The 16,853-nt window shown below is 40.8% G+C and overlaps 1 protein-coding gene across 1 annotated transcript; it reads right to left on the bottom strand.

Moving 5' to 3' along the window:
• Positions 1-8,229: 8,229 nt before the first annotated feature.
• arrdc3b (arrestin domain containing 3b) lies at positions 8,230-16,692 on the bottom strand. The gene is made up of 8 exons (XM_040048787.1): positions 16,069-16,692; positions 13,024-13,105; positions 11,355-11,502; positions 10,932-11,034; positions 10,562-10,818; positions 9,923-10,076; positions 9,682-9,836; positions 8,230-9,208 (listed from the first exon to the last, which is right to left on the bottom strand). Exons 1-8 carry the CDS (start codon positions 16,346-16,348, stop codon positions 9,131-9,133), a joined length of 1,257 nt encoding a protein of 418 aa, XP_039904721.1. The 5' UTR covers positions 16,349-16,692; the 3' UTR covers positions 8,230-9,130.
• Between the last annotated feature and the right edge of the window lie 161 nt (positions 16,693-16,853).

Genomic DNA, 16,853 nt, shown 5'->3' with positions numbered 1-16,853 from the left:
AACCCAGAGCCTGGTCCTGGTAAAGGACAGTAAGGAGCATACTAGGGAAACAAATCAACAAATTTGACCCACTGTAAAATGTTGATGTACCATGCTTTCCAGTGCACAACCACCCAAATAACCAGTTAAGTTCTGGTCAGGTGTCTGCTCTAAAACGGTTGATGCATCTGCCTCAGGGGTTACAGTTTGAGTACTGAAGAGGGGATGGCTGCCCAACAAGCCTCTCCAACATCTCTCTTCATCCTGCCACTTCTTGTGATAGCCTGGTTGCCACTGGATTGGCTACTGCAGCTGTGTACCCTCTGCGCTCCCTCATCACTACACCTCTTGTCTGCCCTTTGTGGACATAATTTCGCATAATTTCTCAACTGCACTGAACTTTTTAAACAAGATTGCCTTCAACAAATCCACTGGGGTTCAAGTATTCTGTCTGTAAACACTAAACTAACCCTTCACTCATATTGCACTTGTACAGCATGACCTCTGAAAAGTTATGTTATCTGCAACTCTATTACAGGTACTGATATTTTCTTATCATCACTACTAGATCAGCGGTCCTCAACCTTTTTTGCGCCACAGTCCGGTTTATGCCCGACAATATTTTCACGGACCGGCCTTTAATGTGTCGCGGATAAATACAACAAAATAAAACTAGTACCGGTACCGAAAAAAAGAAGATTTATTCATAACACACGTGAAAAGACCCAGGGACACCGAGTTAACGATAAAAACGATAACAAATTAATGCTGAAAACTGATAAAAACCCTGAAAACCATACATTTCACACCTGAGCCTCAACTCTCGCGGCCCGGTACCAAACGACTCACGGACCGGTACCAGTCCAAGGCCCGGGGGTTGGGGACCGCTGTACTAGACAATACTTTAGTTGACAAATTGCATAAACACTTTTATACCACTAGCACATGTTTTTCAAGTCTCAAGGTCATCTTTACCAATTACAGTGATTATAAGGCATATTGTTTATATTTTCCCTACAAGAGACAGTATTGCGCTCGATCGGGTCTACACAAATTTAATGAGAGTTTATGAGCCACATCTATCAGATAGCCATTTGTAATGAAAGGTAAGAACATTTAAAATACAATAAGTTGAAGTAATGGTTAATGGGACATTTTTAAATTGGTGAATTGGGGCTGTGCCCCAGTCTGTTGTTGTGAAGAGAGCTTTCCATTAGGGGTGCAACGATACACAAAATTCACTGTTCGGTTCGACACTTTGGTGTCACGGTTCGATATTTTTTCGATACAAAAAAAATGTTCATGCTTTTGTAATTTGTCATTTATTAAAATTATAAATAGATATTTTAACTCAAAAGTACAGTTTTTAAATTTAATGTTGCTGAAACAACAAAGTAATAAAAAAATAAATCTATCTGATTGAGGTCCGTGAGTCGTTTGGTACCGGGCAGCGAGAGTTGAGGCTCAGGTGTGAAATGTATGGTTTTCAGGGTTTTCAGCGTTATTTTGTTATTGTTTTTATCATTAACTCGATTTTCCTGGGTCTTTTCACGTGTGTTATGAATAAATCTTCTTTTTTTCGGTACCATTACTAGTTTTATTTTGTTGTATTTATCCGCAACACCCTAAAGGCCGGTCCATGAAAATATTGTCAAGCATAAACCGGTCCGTGGCGCAAAAAAGGTTGAGGACCGCTGATCTATAGCGTTGGGATGGACTCCATCTATGCCATCAGAATGAAGAAGAAGACACACAGTATCAACAACAATGTCTCCCAAATGGTCCAGGACAACAGGAACAACCTGGGCCGGGTCATGGGGGCAGCAGCCTAAGAGGAGAAGCCCAGACCTCCCTCTCCCTGGCCACCTCCTCAGCTTGTCCAAGGGAATACCAAGGCATTCTCAGGCCAGTCATGATATATCTCTCCAGCATGTCCTGGGTCTGCCCCAGGGCCTCATCCCAGTGGGACATGCCCAGAACACCTCAACTGGCTCCATCTTTGAAAAGCAGAGATGAGATTCTGAGACCACTCAGAGAAGTGGTGGCTTCCACCAACCCAAATTTCCACATGGCAAAGAAACCTCAATACACACAATGCACATTATGGAACTGAGGACACTTTATCTATTTTTTTTTTTTTTTTTTTTGCTTTACACTTAAATTTATGTTTATTTTGTGTTTAATTAATTGCCTATTTTATTCAGTCTTTTTATTTTGTAATTTCTTTTAAATTTATTGTTATCATTACTTTTATCCTAAGATAAAGCGATTGTACTAGTATAATGACAATCAACAAATGATCATTCATTCAAATTTACTGTCCACTTTTGCGTAATCAATTATTGTAAAATTAGGGAAATTGGAAGAAATAAACACTAAAACAATATAATAATACCCTAAGCCCAAAGATCAAACAACCCACTTTGAGCAAGGACAGGCATCTGTTGCAATTGGTTAGTGGTGAGGGGAGGAAGACAGGACAAGACACAGACTCAGACTGCACATCCTCCTCACAGTCACTTGGGAGGGCCTGCTGAGGGACAGCTAACCAGTGCTAAGCTACTTTGGCCAACACTGACCACCAAGATCTAGTTAGTTATAGGATTATTTTCAACAGTGTGGAGCCAGGACTCCAGTTTACAAAGCTTGGTTTTCAAAGCAATGAACAAGCTACAATTATTACAAGTACCATTAGCTCTAACATAGGGCAAAAAAAAAAAAAAAACCTAAACAGACGACACCTGAGTAAATCATTTAACATACCCATACACTGCATATAAAAAGCAGAGGCAGACACATCATCCACTGGTTTGTAAAGTCCTGTTATGGAGCCTTGAGTTTCACCACAGCCTTGTTGGCGTGGATCTGACTGAGAAACCAGGGGGCAATGCAAATCATAGGTTAATGTCTTCCTTCAATCAAAATGCAGTCCCTACATTTAGCTCGTGCGGTAGAGCTACATATCGTACTGTGTATGTACGTGACAAATAAAATTTGAATTTGATTTGATTTGAGCAGGTCATCTACTAATCGGAAGGTTGGTGGTTCGATTCCTGGCTTCCCCCTAATCTGCATGCTATCCTTGGGCAAGATACTAACCGTTGCTCTCCGATACATCCATTGGAGTGTGAATGTGTATGAATGCTAGATGTTAGATAGGCACTAACACCTTAGAAAAAGTGCTTGTGTGATTGGGTGAATGAATTAGTTGTATAAAGCTCTTTGAGTGCTCAGATAGAGTAGAAGAGCGCTATATAAGAACCAGTCCATTTACCATTCCCTAAAGTGTACCTTGCTTCACTATTCTCTTGACTCTAAGCAAGTGATTCCTGCCCTCCAGGAAAACAATCATGAGCAATGATACTAACAATGTCTGTAAGGCATACACCATTAACAATGACATTTAAGGCACTGTTTAAAAAGTACATGCTTGCATTAACAACAGCCAATGTGTTATTATACCTTGGCCCAGTTCAGTTCCTCTAAACAGGCCAAACCTTTTCCAATAAGCCAGTCACTGATTTCAGCAGCGATAATATGGTAATATGAGCATATTTTATGCCACTGTTTATAGACCCAGATCAACGCCAGTAAATTTTGCATCAACATAACTACATATTAATGCTTGACATGTTTGCTGCTTGTGTGGCTGAATAAATTCTGCATCACAGCTTCAGTGTGAACTCTGTCTCCCTGTGTCTCATTTTGGCAGTCTGGCTTAGCTTGTTGGTCATCCGCAGGTGAGCAGGATTCTACAATAAAGGTCAAAGGTTCCAGTATGTTTCATACTTGAAGATAAATTCATTGGAAATAAAATGAGCCACTGTGCACATTAGCTCAAAGATTAAAACGTATGTTAGTCCATGTGGTAACCTTTTTGGGCAGGTTCAGAAGCAGTTTAAAACACACAGATCTCACCCAGCAAACCTCAGCTGTGTTTAGAAGTCATCAAGGACAGCCTGCCAATTGGCCAACAGCCCAGATTCCTGTCAAGCACTTTGCATGAATGTGTACACGAGTGCCTGGACTTCACTGTCTGCAACATACGCAACTTGCTAAAACACGCAGACACAGCAGAAAACAGGGCTTCATGTTTGTGTGCTGCACAATGAACAGACAGCTTAACCAAAGTTACACTTTAATTATTCATATTAGAAAGATGTCTGTTCAGAGGCATTGGACACAAGGTAACAAAGAGATCCTCCACTTAGATGAGAGAACCCATCAGTTGTGCTGAGATCAATGTAGCCACAAGATATTTTTTTCACATATCTGTATTTGCTACATCTTGCATGACTTTGTTGTTGTGTGTGGTTTTTTTTTTGGGGGGGGGGGGGGACCTAATACACAGTAAGAGATTTGTAGGATTTGAGTTTCTTTATTTCTTTATTTGCTTCTCATATTTAGGTGTATTTTGTGTTATTAGATTGATGCACATTTCTTTGTACTTTGTTTTTACCTGTGTTCTCTTAAACTGTGCTGAGCTGCCACACACTAAAACTGCAGCACCAGAATCGTAATGCTGCACTTATACCTGTTTGTGTGTTTGAAAATGGTCTTAAAACAAACCCGTTTTCTTTTAAAGCAGTCCTGCCAGGCTAACTAACATGTGACTAAAGTTGGAATTATCTTCAATACTTTCAATATAGTATACTGTTTTAGTCAGCCAGACACTGAAAAAGGCAACATTTCAAGTCAAATAACAAAGTAAGATTCATCTTTCATGGCAACACGATCAGGTCCTTTTAAAAATGTAAAGCCTATCTGTATGTCTGTCTCTTGGCACATGCCCTGCGTTGTCTCTGCCTGTGTTTCTTCATCCAGTTCAAACCAGTTTCTGTTTATCAGCCGGACAGAAGCCGCCTGTATAGCGGAAGCCAAAACACTATTCATGTGACCTCTCATCATTGTGTACTGGGTGGGTGGGGTTGTTTCGTGTGTGTGTGTGTGTGTGTGTGTGTGTGTGTGTGTGTGTGTGTGTGTGTGTGTGTGTGTTGCTATGTGAAAGTCTTGTGCAGTTAGATTCAAGGTAAAACTGAGTGAACAGAGGTGCAGCCCTCATACACAGTTTGTTTTTCACGGTAGATGAGGAAGAACAGCCTGTTCTAAGCATGCAGGAGCTCAAGACTGAAGACTCCTTCCCAAAAGGTGGTTGGCAAATCTTTAATTTTAAGTCAGAACTGGTTGGATCAGAATGAAGCTGAATTGTCATAAAATATTATTATCCAAGGTGTGCCCTGCTTGTCTCCCAGTCACAGCTAGGATAGGTTCCAATCACCCTGTGACCTTGAGCTAGAAATGAGATATATGACTGATATTTTATCAGAATTAAAGTTCTTGTTGTGCAATAAACCTTCTCTGTCACTGATGTAGGTGTTTCAGTGGCTGCATGGCTCTGTTCTAAGACCTTCCTGTGCTTTGAATCACAGATGTGGAAAGTGTTGGATGGGAGTGTTGCAACTCAAAAAAGTAATATATTCCACATTTGTGACTTTCCTTAAAATAAGTCAGCAATTACATAATTGCTTTTTCCACTACTCATTACATACACATATAGATTAAAACGCATTGTTACATAAATACCAGTGAACAATATTAACTATACACTGACACACAAATCCCTATCTTAATGAGGACACAAACATATGAAAACAAAACAAACAACAAAAAGCAAAAACGAAAACCTTAAACCAGTCCAAAGTGACTTTAAAGACTCTACAAGAATAGGTGTTAGTAGTTTCAACGAAGCTGTGTCTGTCCTGGACAGAGCTTGCATTACAGCATCACACTCTTGTCTTTTGTGCAATAAAAATCAAGGTAATATCCATAGCTACACTCCTCAAAAGCTGTAGACCCACTGTTTCTCCTCCCTGTGCAGGAACTGAAATCAGCTCATTGTACAGGGTGGGCCATTTATATGGATACACCGTAATAAAATGGGAATGGTTGGTGATATTAAAGTCCTGTTTGTGGCACATTAGTATATGTGAGGGGGCAAACTCCTCAAGATGGGCGGTGACCATGGTGGCCATTTAGAAGTCAGCCATCTTGGATACAACTTTTGTTTTTTCAATAGGAAGAGGGCCGTGTGACACATCAAACTTATTGGTAATGTCACAAGAAAAACAATGGTGTGCTTGGTTTCAACATAACACACACACCTTTCTCTACTATTTAATATTATAACAAGCTACACTGGATTAGATTAAAAGGCTGAAGGCTGAAGAATTGTAAAATACTATTACTCCTACAGTTAAATATCTACTATATTCCCCCAAATTACTTCTTTTTAGCTGTTGCTGACTGCAGCTACAAGATGGCAGTACTGTCTTTACAGCACATGGATGCAAACAGGCAAGATGCTTTATGAGCGTGCTCTCTGAGATCAAAGGAGATCGCTTTACTTCGGTATGTTTTGTAATTCACAACTATTTTTAGATTTGACATATGTCCTGCATTACACTCAACACTGGTAACAGGTCAGCTAGACACAGCTGATCAGACCTTTTGATTGTACTACATTGTTAGCATGCTTTTAAATGCTATCAAGTTGTCTTTCTTAGCATTGGTTTCTTATCTGTAGCCAAAGTCAAGTGGCCATTCTAAGAAGTGCAGCTCTGACCTTAAAAATTGACTGAGTTCATTATTTGAAATCCTGCTCTGCATGTTTTCAGCAGCTGACAGACAATCTTATCACTGCAGGCTGTGATGCAGCAGCAAAAGTCATCAAAAGAATGTCAGCCAAAGGCTATGAGGTGTTTCTGTGGGAATTCCATGAGTTAGTTCACACAGAATAAATGAGTGTTTACCCTCTACACACAAACACTCTATTTTTTCATGTAAGTAAGAGTGTACAACCAGCGTAAGACCAGTTTTTCAATTCAATTCAATTTAGTAACACAGCGCCAAATCACAACAACAGTCGCCTCAAGGCGCTTTATATTGTAAGGTTGACCCTACAATAATACATACAAGACTGTTTCTGAGAGAATGGAACAGAAACGCATTCTCCAACATTTCTATTTACATCTTTTTCCCTGCGAAGCTATGCCACAGCTCGAGTGAAAACAGCATTAAGCAAAAGCTTGACTCTGTTTTTCCCTCCTTGCTGTTTGCCAGTGTGCAGTGGGGAACTAGGTCAGCAGCTCATGTGAGCTCTGTCCTACATCTGCTTTGCTACATCTCCAGCAGGCTGCTTGCTGGAGAGGAATCTTCAGCTGCAGTAACAAATCACAACAGGGTGTAACAAAGATTTTTACACAGTGGTGCTACCTCCCTTTTTTGTTTTTTGTTTCTATTAATGTGACACATTTTTGCATTTTACACCATTACTCAGTGATGAAGGCCTCTTCTCCTTAGCAGTGTTTTTTTTTTTTAAACTCCTGAAATATATAAATAAGATAGCAGTAAGTATTTGTACTACCACTTGATAAAGAAGTCAAATCAACACAAGTCGGAGAGCTTTACCTCCAATGGAAGAGCCACACGCCACATTATTTTTCTTTAATAAAAGTTCTGAAACCAAGTCGTGACATGTACCTTTAAGCAGGTTACGTCTCCAAATAAAAGCAGGCTGAGATCAGGCAGAATTATGAAATTGCTGCACTCTGACTTGAGCATCTAGAACCAGAACGGTAAGTTACATGTGTTGAGAAAAGATAAGAAAACTTATTATTTACAATTAAACCAGAATTTAGGCATTGTTGGTTGTCTACATGTCTGAATTTAAATAATATTTTTTTGTTATATTATTCTTATTTTTATTGTTTGAACTTCTTAAATCGTGAGCAGACATACCTCCTCGTACATAACGCTAAAACTTAGGAAATGTTTTGTACTGTACTGCTTTTTGATTAATATTTTAAATTCCTGGAGAATTCCCTGCTCGTGATGCTAAGCTCGATTTTTGCAGTTTGTAATCACTGACCCACTGCAGTAGTTTCCTGGGTGTTATTGCAACATATAAGAATGATAACAAATACTCAGATCCACCGTCTTATGTTATAAAATAAATCTTTTATTTTATCAAAAGTTGATCATGACAACAATATAATGCGCAAATGGAATAGACAGCAACAGAGTATATGAAAAACTAGTGCAAAAGAAAAATCACAAATACAAAAATATATTGCACTTGGTAATCTGAAATTTTACGTGGAAGAAGTCATGTTTGGACAACATTCTCAATTTGATATATGCAACTGTAAACATTTACCTTTTATGCTTTGCCTTTGCCTTTTTCTTTTTTTTTTTTTTTTTTGCAAGCACAAAGCTTCTGGATAAATCTACAGCGAGAGAAGCTCTAGTTTAGAGCTGAAACCAGCAGGCGACTTGTGGTATTTTATCTTAGTTAGTTGCAGTTGTGCTTTTTCTGTGGACCCAGTTGGGGTTTACACCTGGTCTCTAAACTTTCTTTCCCTCACACACACACACACACACACACACACACACACACACACACACACACACACACACACACACACACACACACTATGTGAGCTCTAAACGCTCGAGGTGGTCGTTGATGTGACACATTTCTGCATCAGTGATGCCATCTGTCTTTTTTTTTTTTTTTGAATCTCAATGAATTTTCATCTTTGTTCAGGGGGGACAGTGGGGACAGTGGCAGCTTCAGGCCACAGTCACAAGTTCAGCCATCTGAACTACTGCAGATAGCTCTTATCCTGTCACTAATGTGCCCATTTAGAGTGAAATATTCTATGTATACATATACATATATATATACTGTAGCGTATAGGCCTGCGGCAATCTGCAGTATAGAAAACCACTGATAGTAAAACAGTAATAACGGCATGTGCAAAATTCACTGTGAGGCAGGAGGAGGCTTCTTCTGACCACTTGGAGTAGTCTTTGTTCTCTGCCTTGTCAGAGTCATAAAGTGGTGTTAAAAAACTGTCTTTTTTTGCCATGTCTTGAGCACACGATATGGCGGATCCAGCACGGCTTGAAATCCCTGGTCCATCACTTCAATGGTCACCAAATACTCTCTCAGCTGATTTTCCCCGGGTCAGGCAGAGTCCAGCCTTATTTACGGTGATATATAATCTGGTGAGAAGCTGGCTGTGTGGGCCAGGTGGCTGAGAGCAGCTCTGTCTTTTTGTGCACAGGCTTCAGCGATCCCGGACTCTCCTCAGCGGGAGGGACAGGTGTCAGGTCTCCTGACCTCCACAGTCCCTTGCACCTCCAAGGGGTCAGGATAAGGATCGACCTAGAGGGTGGAAGGGGAAAACGCAGCTTTATGACTACAGGATCCTCGTGAAGTGATAACCATAACATTGAAAAAAGGTGAAGTTTGTTTTTGTGAGGCAAATGTATTTTTGTGTGTTATTAGCCTTTATTAGTTGCGTCTACATCTTGTACCCATACAGGTGCTGCTTCCTAATTCTGTTTGTCAGTGATTTCACTTTGTTTTGGATAGTTGTGAAAATCATAAAACTGGTTCAAATTTTATTTGTGAATTGGGCTCACTGAATGACATGTTATTTTAGATGTTTTTGTGTCTTGTCTGGATATTTTTTGTACAGAGACTGGATTTCATTCTAGGTCTGTTTATGTTGTTTGGGCACTTTTCCTGTGAGGCGACGATGTGTGTGTGTGTGTGTGTGTGTGTGTGTGTGTGTGTGTGTGTGTGTGTGTGTGTGTGTGTGTGTGTGTGTGTGTGTGTGTGTGTGATAAAAGTACCTCCGAATACAGTGGCGGAGGCAGATATCTGAACTCTGTGATGTATGTTAGCAGAGATCCGCGGTTCTCACCCTCCGCGTCAGACCTATCACATCCCTGCAGATAATCCTGCCTGTGAGACTCTGATATGGCCAGATCACTGTAGCTTGGTGGAGCTGCAATAAACAAACAGGCGTAAATTGACATTCTGTACCCTGTGCACATAAACATGCATGCAAGCATCTGCATTTACAGTACATACCCTCAGGTCTCTCTGGCAGGCCCAGCCAGCTCAAAGTGCTGCAGTTGCTGCTGATGCTGGAGGTGCGGGTGGTGCAAGCATGAAGAGGTATGGTTCCTATCACCAACGGCAATGAGAGTGACAAATTCAAACCACCTGGAATGTCCACGTACACCTGCAAGCAGGAAGGAAACATGCAAAGGAGACAAGTGAATGAATGTTTTAGTGTTTTAAAAGCAGGTTTATGATGAGTTTATTATTGTTTAAGGCTATCTGTACATCACAAGGAAGTAATATGTCTTTTGTTTTTGTACCAGCTTATTAGCCAAATAGTGCTAGGGTATTATAAAAAGGTTAGTCAGTTAATCAGATAATCAGTTCATATAATCAGTTAATCAGATGTCAGTAGCAAATAATTGTTTTTCTTTTGTCTTATTTTATTTTTCGAAGGCATTTTTCATTGGATTTTAAATATGCTTAAGTCCAACGTATTTATCAAGTTGACTTTGAATGCAGTTTTATCAGACAAATGTAACCTTGCAAATATCCTGTATTCTGAATCCTTTGTTTTATGCTCCTGTCAGTGTCCCTGAATAAAATCAGCAAAGGGAGGCTTGGCATCATATTTCATTTAACATATGAAAAAACATGTGAACTCACCACAAGGGCATATTCTACTTTGATGATGGGACAGTCCAGGATGGAGGGGGACACAGGAGGGATTTTGAGCAGTTTTCCCTCCCAGCTCTGGCTCTTCCCTTGTGGCAGAGGATCTCCTCGCACATTGGACACCAGCTGCTGGATCTCCTTCCCCTTCCCCTTAGCGAAGAAGGTCTGAGTCTGGTAAAGCGCGGCCTTAGGGACCACAACGCGTGATGAACAGTTCTCCACCTCAGCAAAGATTTGGATTGACTCACCTTGGAAAGAGGGGAGAAGAAATCAGTCTGTCAGACTGAGAGAGAAGCAAGATAAGTGAATTCTCAAAAATAGAAGAGAACACCTGGGGGAAGTTGTAGGAGGTGTGGCTTACCTGGTGTGTAGCCCTTTCGCTCTATTTTGGCACTGAGGGAGATAGGGCCTGAAGCACAGAACCAGCAGCACAGCGTTTTCTCCTTTGTACCAGCCTGAGGGGCCTGTTAACACATATGATCTCTTTAAACTGCTGGCAAAAGATTTTAAAGAAACAGCATTCAACTCAGAACCTGGACCCTTTAAAGGAGCAGTTGGACATTTTTAAAACCACTGTTTTCAGCATGAGAACAATGCAGCAATGGAAGAAGAACTAAGAGTAACACCACAATAAAAGCTGTCTATCTTTTTATTTGTGTGGATAAATAATATGTTACTTGTAGATGTGTTAGCAATGTTTCCAGTCTTAGTGCTAAGCTAAGCTACCTGGCTGCAGTGCACTGGGAGTCATACGGATCTTTCCTCGTAAAGTGAACAGGCTTACCAGCAGCAGGGGGGTGTTGATGTCGATGTGTTCAAACACAATGAACTCCTTCTTCACTTTGACGGGGAGCAGCCATGGACGGTGCAGTTCAGCTTTCACCCAGTACCTCACACTGCCATGCTTCCCTTCAAAGGAAGTCGCCAGAGCCCTGAGAAAGAAAAAGAAAAGACGGGAAGGGAGGACGATTAAAAAGTGTGGGTGGTCTGTGGTTATGCTCTGTGTGCAAATTCAACATCCTTTCCTTCAGAACAAGAACCAGTACAACAAGTCCTGGTACTCAGTAAAAAAATAACTGAAGGTCAGCATCTCTTACTGCTGTCCCTCATTTTTAAATATACTATCAAAACCTAGGGGTCAAATACCTCCAAAGGGTCACAAGGTAAAACTCAGGGTCCTGGTATACAAATCTGTCTCTAATCTTTGTTTAATCTTCAAAAAAAAAAAAAAATTAGGTAACTGTACCTGTCTGGGCCTTCAAACAGTTATATAAACAAAACCATGTGACAAATACAGACGGCAACAGTTACTTTAGTAAAATTTGCTTATAGACATCTGCAACATGAAGCCTCAGCTACAGTTACACAGGTCACGGAACAGGTTCATATTCGTAAGCGAAATCTTTCTTTCAAAAGTAACCAGTAACGACATTATTGTGCCTCTATACTGATACTATTTATTTATCCATACCCGCTCCACCCCCTTATTTTCCTAATTTTGTTTTTCATCAGATACATTTGTCTGATTACAAATGTTTTGTTATCCAAGTTTCAGATTTTTTACATCATCAACAAGATTGATGTATCTCTCAATTACTTTGGTTATGTGAATATTAGAAGGTAGTATCTGTGGAAGATATGTTTTTAATGAGACAACATCAAGAGTGGAGACGGCAGTTAGGTTAATGTAGATCATACCGAAATAAGACTGATTAATTTTATGTAATGTGAAATATTAGCTAATGGATACCACCATGGCAGTTTTGTATATTTTTGTATTACAACAAAAACATATTATCTTAAAAATGTTAATTATACATAATCTTGTCCACGATGTGGAAGCACTCATTTGCAAAAATGTCCAGTGAAGAAACTAAATGTCAATTTTGGATAACGTGGGAATAAAATAGAAAACAGCTCCTCACAAACACATTTTTCTCTGTGTTGCGTTACATTTAAGCTCCAGCAGAAAATATTAAAAAAACAAAAAAACAAACAAAAACAGGAAGTAGAGAGCATTCAGTTTTCTTCATTAATGTATGCATTTATTTCTTCACAGTCATGTCAGCAATCATGTCATGAACATGTTTTCACATCACATTTCTTCATGTTGATCTTTGAGAATTTTTTTAATCCTTTTGTTAAATTTTGATTTCTAAAAATAATTTGGTGAGTTTTCAATACAGTTTTAATGCAAACTATGTAATTAAATTACCTAAAATCAGGTGATTAGCCTTTTAAATAAAACTGTGTGGAATAACTAGTTCACTGACATGAGGCAACAACTAAAGATTGTTTTATTGTAACAGGACAATAGTTCTAAATCTTAGGTTTAATCTTCAAATGTTTCTTCTCAAGACTGTAAAATTGTAAAACCTCAGCTCTGACGAAAATAAAGTGAAATGCAGTGAAGGGAAGAATTAATGATGAAATTCTCATGTACATGTACTCACATCTGAGGCAGGTTGAAGCTGAAAGCAAACTCATGCAAGCCTGGGTGCAGGACAGTCACGCCCTCCTCTGGACAGTCCTCATCTGAAAGACAGAGAACACTGAGACTGAGACTGAGTACACCTGCACACTGCACCTAGCCTCCTACATTTTGGTACAAGCTATGGATGCACAATGTCACGTAGCCTTATTACACAATGAACTCCAATCCACCTCAGAGGGATTATTAAACACACACATGTACACACACACACACACACACACACACACAAAGGCATTTGATCACGAGGACAAAAAGGTTTGGAGATAAAAAAAAAAAAGGCACAATTGGAGATGGAAAAATGGCCATAAAAGATTTTTTTTTTTTTTTTTTTAAAAAAGCAAAACTGCAGAGTCTCCATTTGTAGCTTCCAGATATGCTGCTCTTTGTCATATTAAACTTTGCTATCAGCAGTTTTCAGCCTCTGAAACAAACAAGCCCTGCTTTACCTGTGCCTGTAGGGTATTTACAATATAAAGCACCATGAGCCAACCGTACTTCTAGATAAATAAAATTGGATTGGTCTTTTATACTTAATATATTTGCTTTGTTGGTCAATCACAACAAGAATTAAAGATGAACCCTGGAGACCTTCTGGATTTTATGAGGTTATGCCCTAAAAAATGGGTTGTTGGCTATATCTTACACTTTTTGGGAAGCACTCACATCCAGTCTTCTCTCTACTGTCACAAAATTCATTTGAGAAACTCTAGTAACAGTTGTTTTGCTTGAATGCGAAAAAGCAGCTTGTTTGCGGTGTCAGAGGGCTGCCAAAGCAACACACCCTGTGGGAGAAGCAGCACTTCCTCATTTCATCTCTTATTGTTTGTATGTGATATTGCGTCTAAATGCTCCTGCTGAACTTCAGCTTCTTTCCACCTCAGTTCTGCTTCGTCCTCAGTCTCTGCTGTTTATGTATGTCTGTGTTTGCTATGAGAACTGTCATCAACGGCCAGTGTGTGTGTATGTCAGTGCGCGTATAAGCGTGCGCCCTGTCAAGTCACCGGCAACACGGAGCAAGCAGGAGTAGACCGGTATGAACCAGACTGAGCAGCTTCCTTTAGCTGGAAACTCCAACGCAGGCATTACAACTCGTCCTCCCATTGGTGGACAACGTGACATGAATTTGCAAGTCTCGCTCTGATTGGTTCAGCCCCGGCAAGCCCCTGCCCACAATTAGCCCAGCCATGTGGTGTGTGGCATGAAAGAGGAGAAGGTGGGGGAGGTAGAGAGGAAGGGTGTTATAGACACAGTGACAGCAAACTCCAGGTAACCTGCCGCTCTCACGTAAACTCTGAAACCACTGAACAGATGAAGGAAAAACATCCTCTTCTACAGTCATGCCCTGTTATCAGAAGACACCCAGCTAGTTTCATCTTTCTTTTCTTACAGGCACTTTTGTGCTTAGAGAAAAGAGATATGACCCACGTAGAAGCAGAGTGAGTGAGAGTTTAGTGTTGAGGCTTTTGAAAGGGTCCAAACATGACCTTCAAGTTAATTTTACCAGCTGAGCTGAAATAATACTTAAAGTACTTTTAGCAAGCAAAAATGATGATATATCTCCAAAGTCACCTTTTAAATGCGAGTGGTTACATCATTAGACGCTGGATATGTTCTGGTTTGGTTGATGTAAACTGTAACAGTCATTATTCAACTGAGCAAAGGATGACAATAATGGATTTTTTAACAGGAGATATGTGGAATATCCTGCCCTTTCATTATCCTCCCAAACCTGACTATATCCAGTCACACTTACCAAGAACTTTTATTTTAATCAATGAAATGACAAATAAGCCACTTAAATTGAGTTTTCTATCTACTGATTAAAAAATTGCATTTGTTCAAAAATACTGACAGACCTTTAAAAACATACAACGACTATTAATGGTAAGTTAATCAGTTAAACTTAAAAAATTGCAAATATTTGATACTTCAAGGCTCAGACTTTTGAAAATGCGTACTGTGATTTGGTCAAAGTGAGATCTGCAAGGAGGCCGTTTTGAACTCCAGGATGTTGTAAAGATGTCTTCAACTTACAACAAAGAGCCAAGCTGCATCTCCTGGAAGCTCATGAGAGTTTTTGGAAGTCTTCAGAGACAGCCACCAGGTGGATGCAGCACTTTGTTTAAGTCTAAATACTCTGCAAGACCTGTGAAATTGTGCCTTTTCTTATTGACCTTTGACCTTTCCACCATCCATCCTTGAGTAAACAAAGAGCAAAAGCTGTGCCTCTAGACTGCTGGGAAAAGAAGCTCTGTCCACAGACCAGACTCCTGCAGGCTGCATCGTTTCAGTTTTGAGATTATTCATCTTCCCAACCTCTAATAATTCAAAAAAACCTGCTGAACAGACAGTTCACGTGTGACCTAAATCCTTGATGTGACATGTTTTACTCATACCCAAATCATCTGGTCCTCCAACACAGGTATACAAGTGTTAGGAGCAGCAGCTGATTTTACAACACACACGCGCGCTGAGCGTCAGCCTGGTGCTCCCCCCTCCCTCACTCGCTGGCAGTTTCTGAACAGGTTTGAACCGCTTCTAACAAAGGGAGTTGCCTGTGCTAGCCTAGTTGAAGATGTCATCAGTAAAAAGGTCCTTGTGCCATTAGTTCAACCAAAATGTTGCTCTAAAATACGAAGCGCCATGTTTTCGATTTTGCTCTTTTTCATCAAGTGTTTCACTGGAAGATTTCAACTTTTTCCCTCCTCCCTGTGATGTCAACATCCAGACAGTCCGCATGTAAAAGCAGACTCCCTCATCCCTTCGCGTATCAAACGTTTGCTTTAATAATTGGTTTTAAGTGAGGATGGATCGCGCCTACAGCTGCTGCATCAGTACCACTGCGCGGAGGGTCCCGGTGTTCTGTGGCTCTGGCACATGATTACGCACTCCGCGGTAAGAAAGTTTGGGGACGAGCTTCTGTCAAAAGTTTGCAGTGATCAGTTGCGCCGCATCATTTCACACAGATCACGAAACAGCAGAAGAAAAAGGAGCAACTCCTTACCTCTCTCCTCTCCTATCAAGGTGTCGTAATGATGCAGGTATTCCACCTCCTCTGTGTAGTTCTGAGTATAAGCCGTGTTTGCTCCGGCGTTTCTCGACTCTGTCCACCGGACCTTGGCGACCCCTCTCGCGGTTATGTCCAAGCTCTTGACCCGCACATCCCCAGTGACCTCCACAACAACCCTCCCCGACACCAGGTCTCCTCCGGAGAACACCGGCAGGTTGTTCTCATTCAGACTGTCAAAGTAGATCGCCAAGGCCCTCACTTTGCCCAGTACCATGATGATAACGAATGGACAAGTAAACAGGATGAGGAAAAGTGTCTATGGAGAACAAGTTGTGAGTAGAGCCGTGTGGCACAAATGCATGCGCCCCGCTCCGGGTGCCCAGCGCAGAGCCGGGTCTGCGGCTGTCAGTGATGGCTCATCTGGTAGCTGATGGTCCGCAGGAGATCTGCGCCCTCCTCCTCCGAGTGCGCCTGTGCTTCTCTACCGATCTTTGCTGGCGTCTGCTTCCAGCGCTGCGCTCTTAAAGCTTCCGTGCGCACAAATGACCTCACTGAGCATGTGCGCACGAACTGGCCAGCCTGCTTACACAGAAAGGAGCACGGCTCAGCCTCCGCCGCTGACATAATACGACTTACAGACAAGACGTTTGCCAACTTGTCCCCACAGGGTTTGTCACAAAATGAGAGTTTTTAAAAATAATCTTGGAACGATAACACGGTTGGTGGAAACGAATACACAGGCACAGTGTGCAATAAAGAATTGAATAAACTGTTTTAAT

Source organism: Simochromis diagramma, unplaced genomic scaffold (genome assembly GCF_900408965.1).
Source record: "Simochromis diagramma unplaced genomic scaffold, fSimDia1.1 OVJJ01000683.1, whole genome shotgun sequence".
Taxonomy (NCBI): Eukaryota; Metazoa; Chordata; class Actinopteri; order Cichliformes; family Cichlidae; genus Simochromis; species Simochromis diagramma.
This window is presented reverse-complemented; position numbering and strand designations above follow the sequence as displayed.

What these genes read in the sequence shown, in the direction of transcription:
- arrdc3b (XM_040048787.1), bottom strand. Translation starts at nt 16,348, where the DNA reads ATGGTACTGGGCAAAGTGAGGGCCTTGGCGATCTACTTTGACAGTCTG. An exon ending in CTTGATAGGAGAGGAGAGAG is followed by an intron (nt 13,106 to 16,068) that starts GTAAGGAGTTGC and finishes TCTGTCTTTCAG; the next exon opens with ATGAGGACTGTCCAGAGGAG. An exon ending in AGCTTCAACCTGCCTCAGAT is followed by an intron (nt 11,503 to 13,023) that starts GTGAGTACATGT and finishes TTTCTTTCTCAG; the next exon opens with GGCTCTGGCGACTTCCTTTG.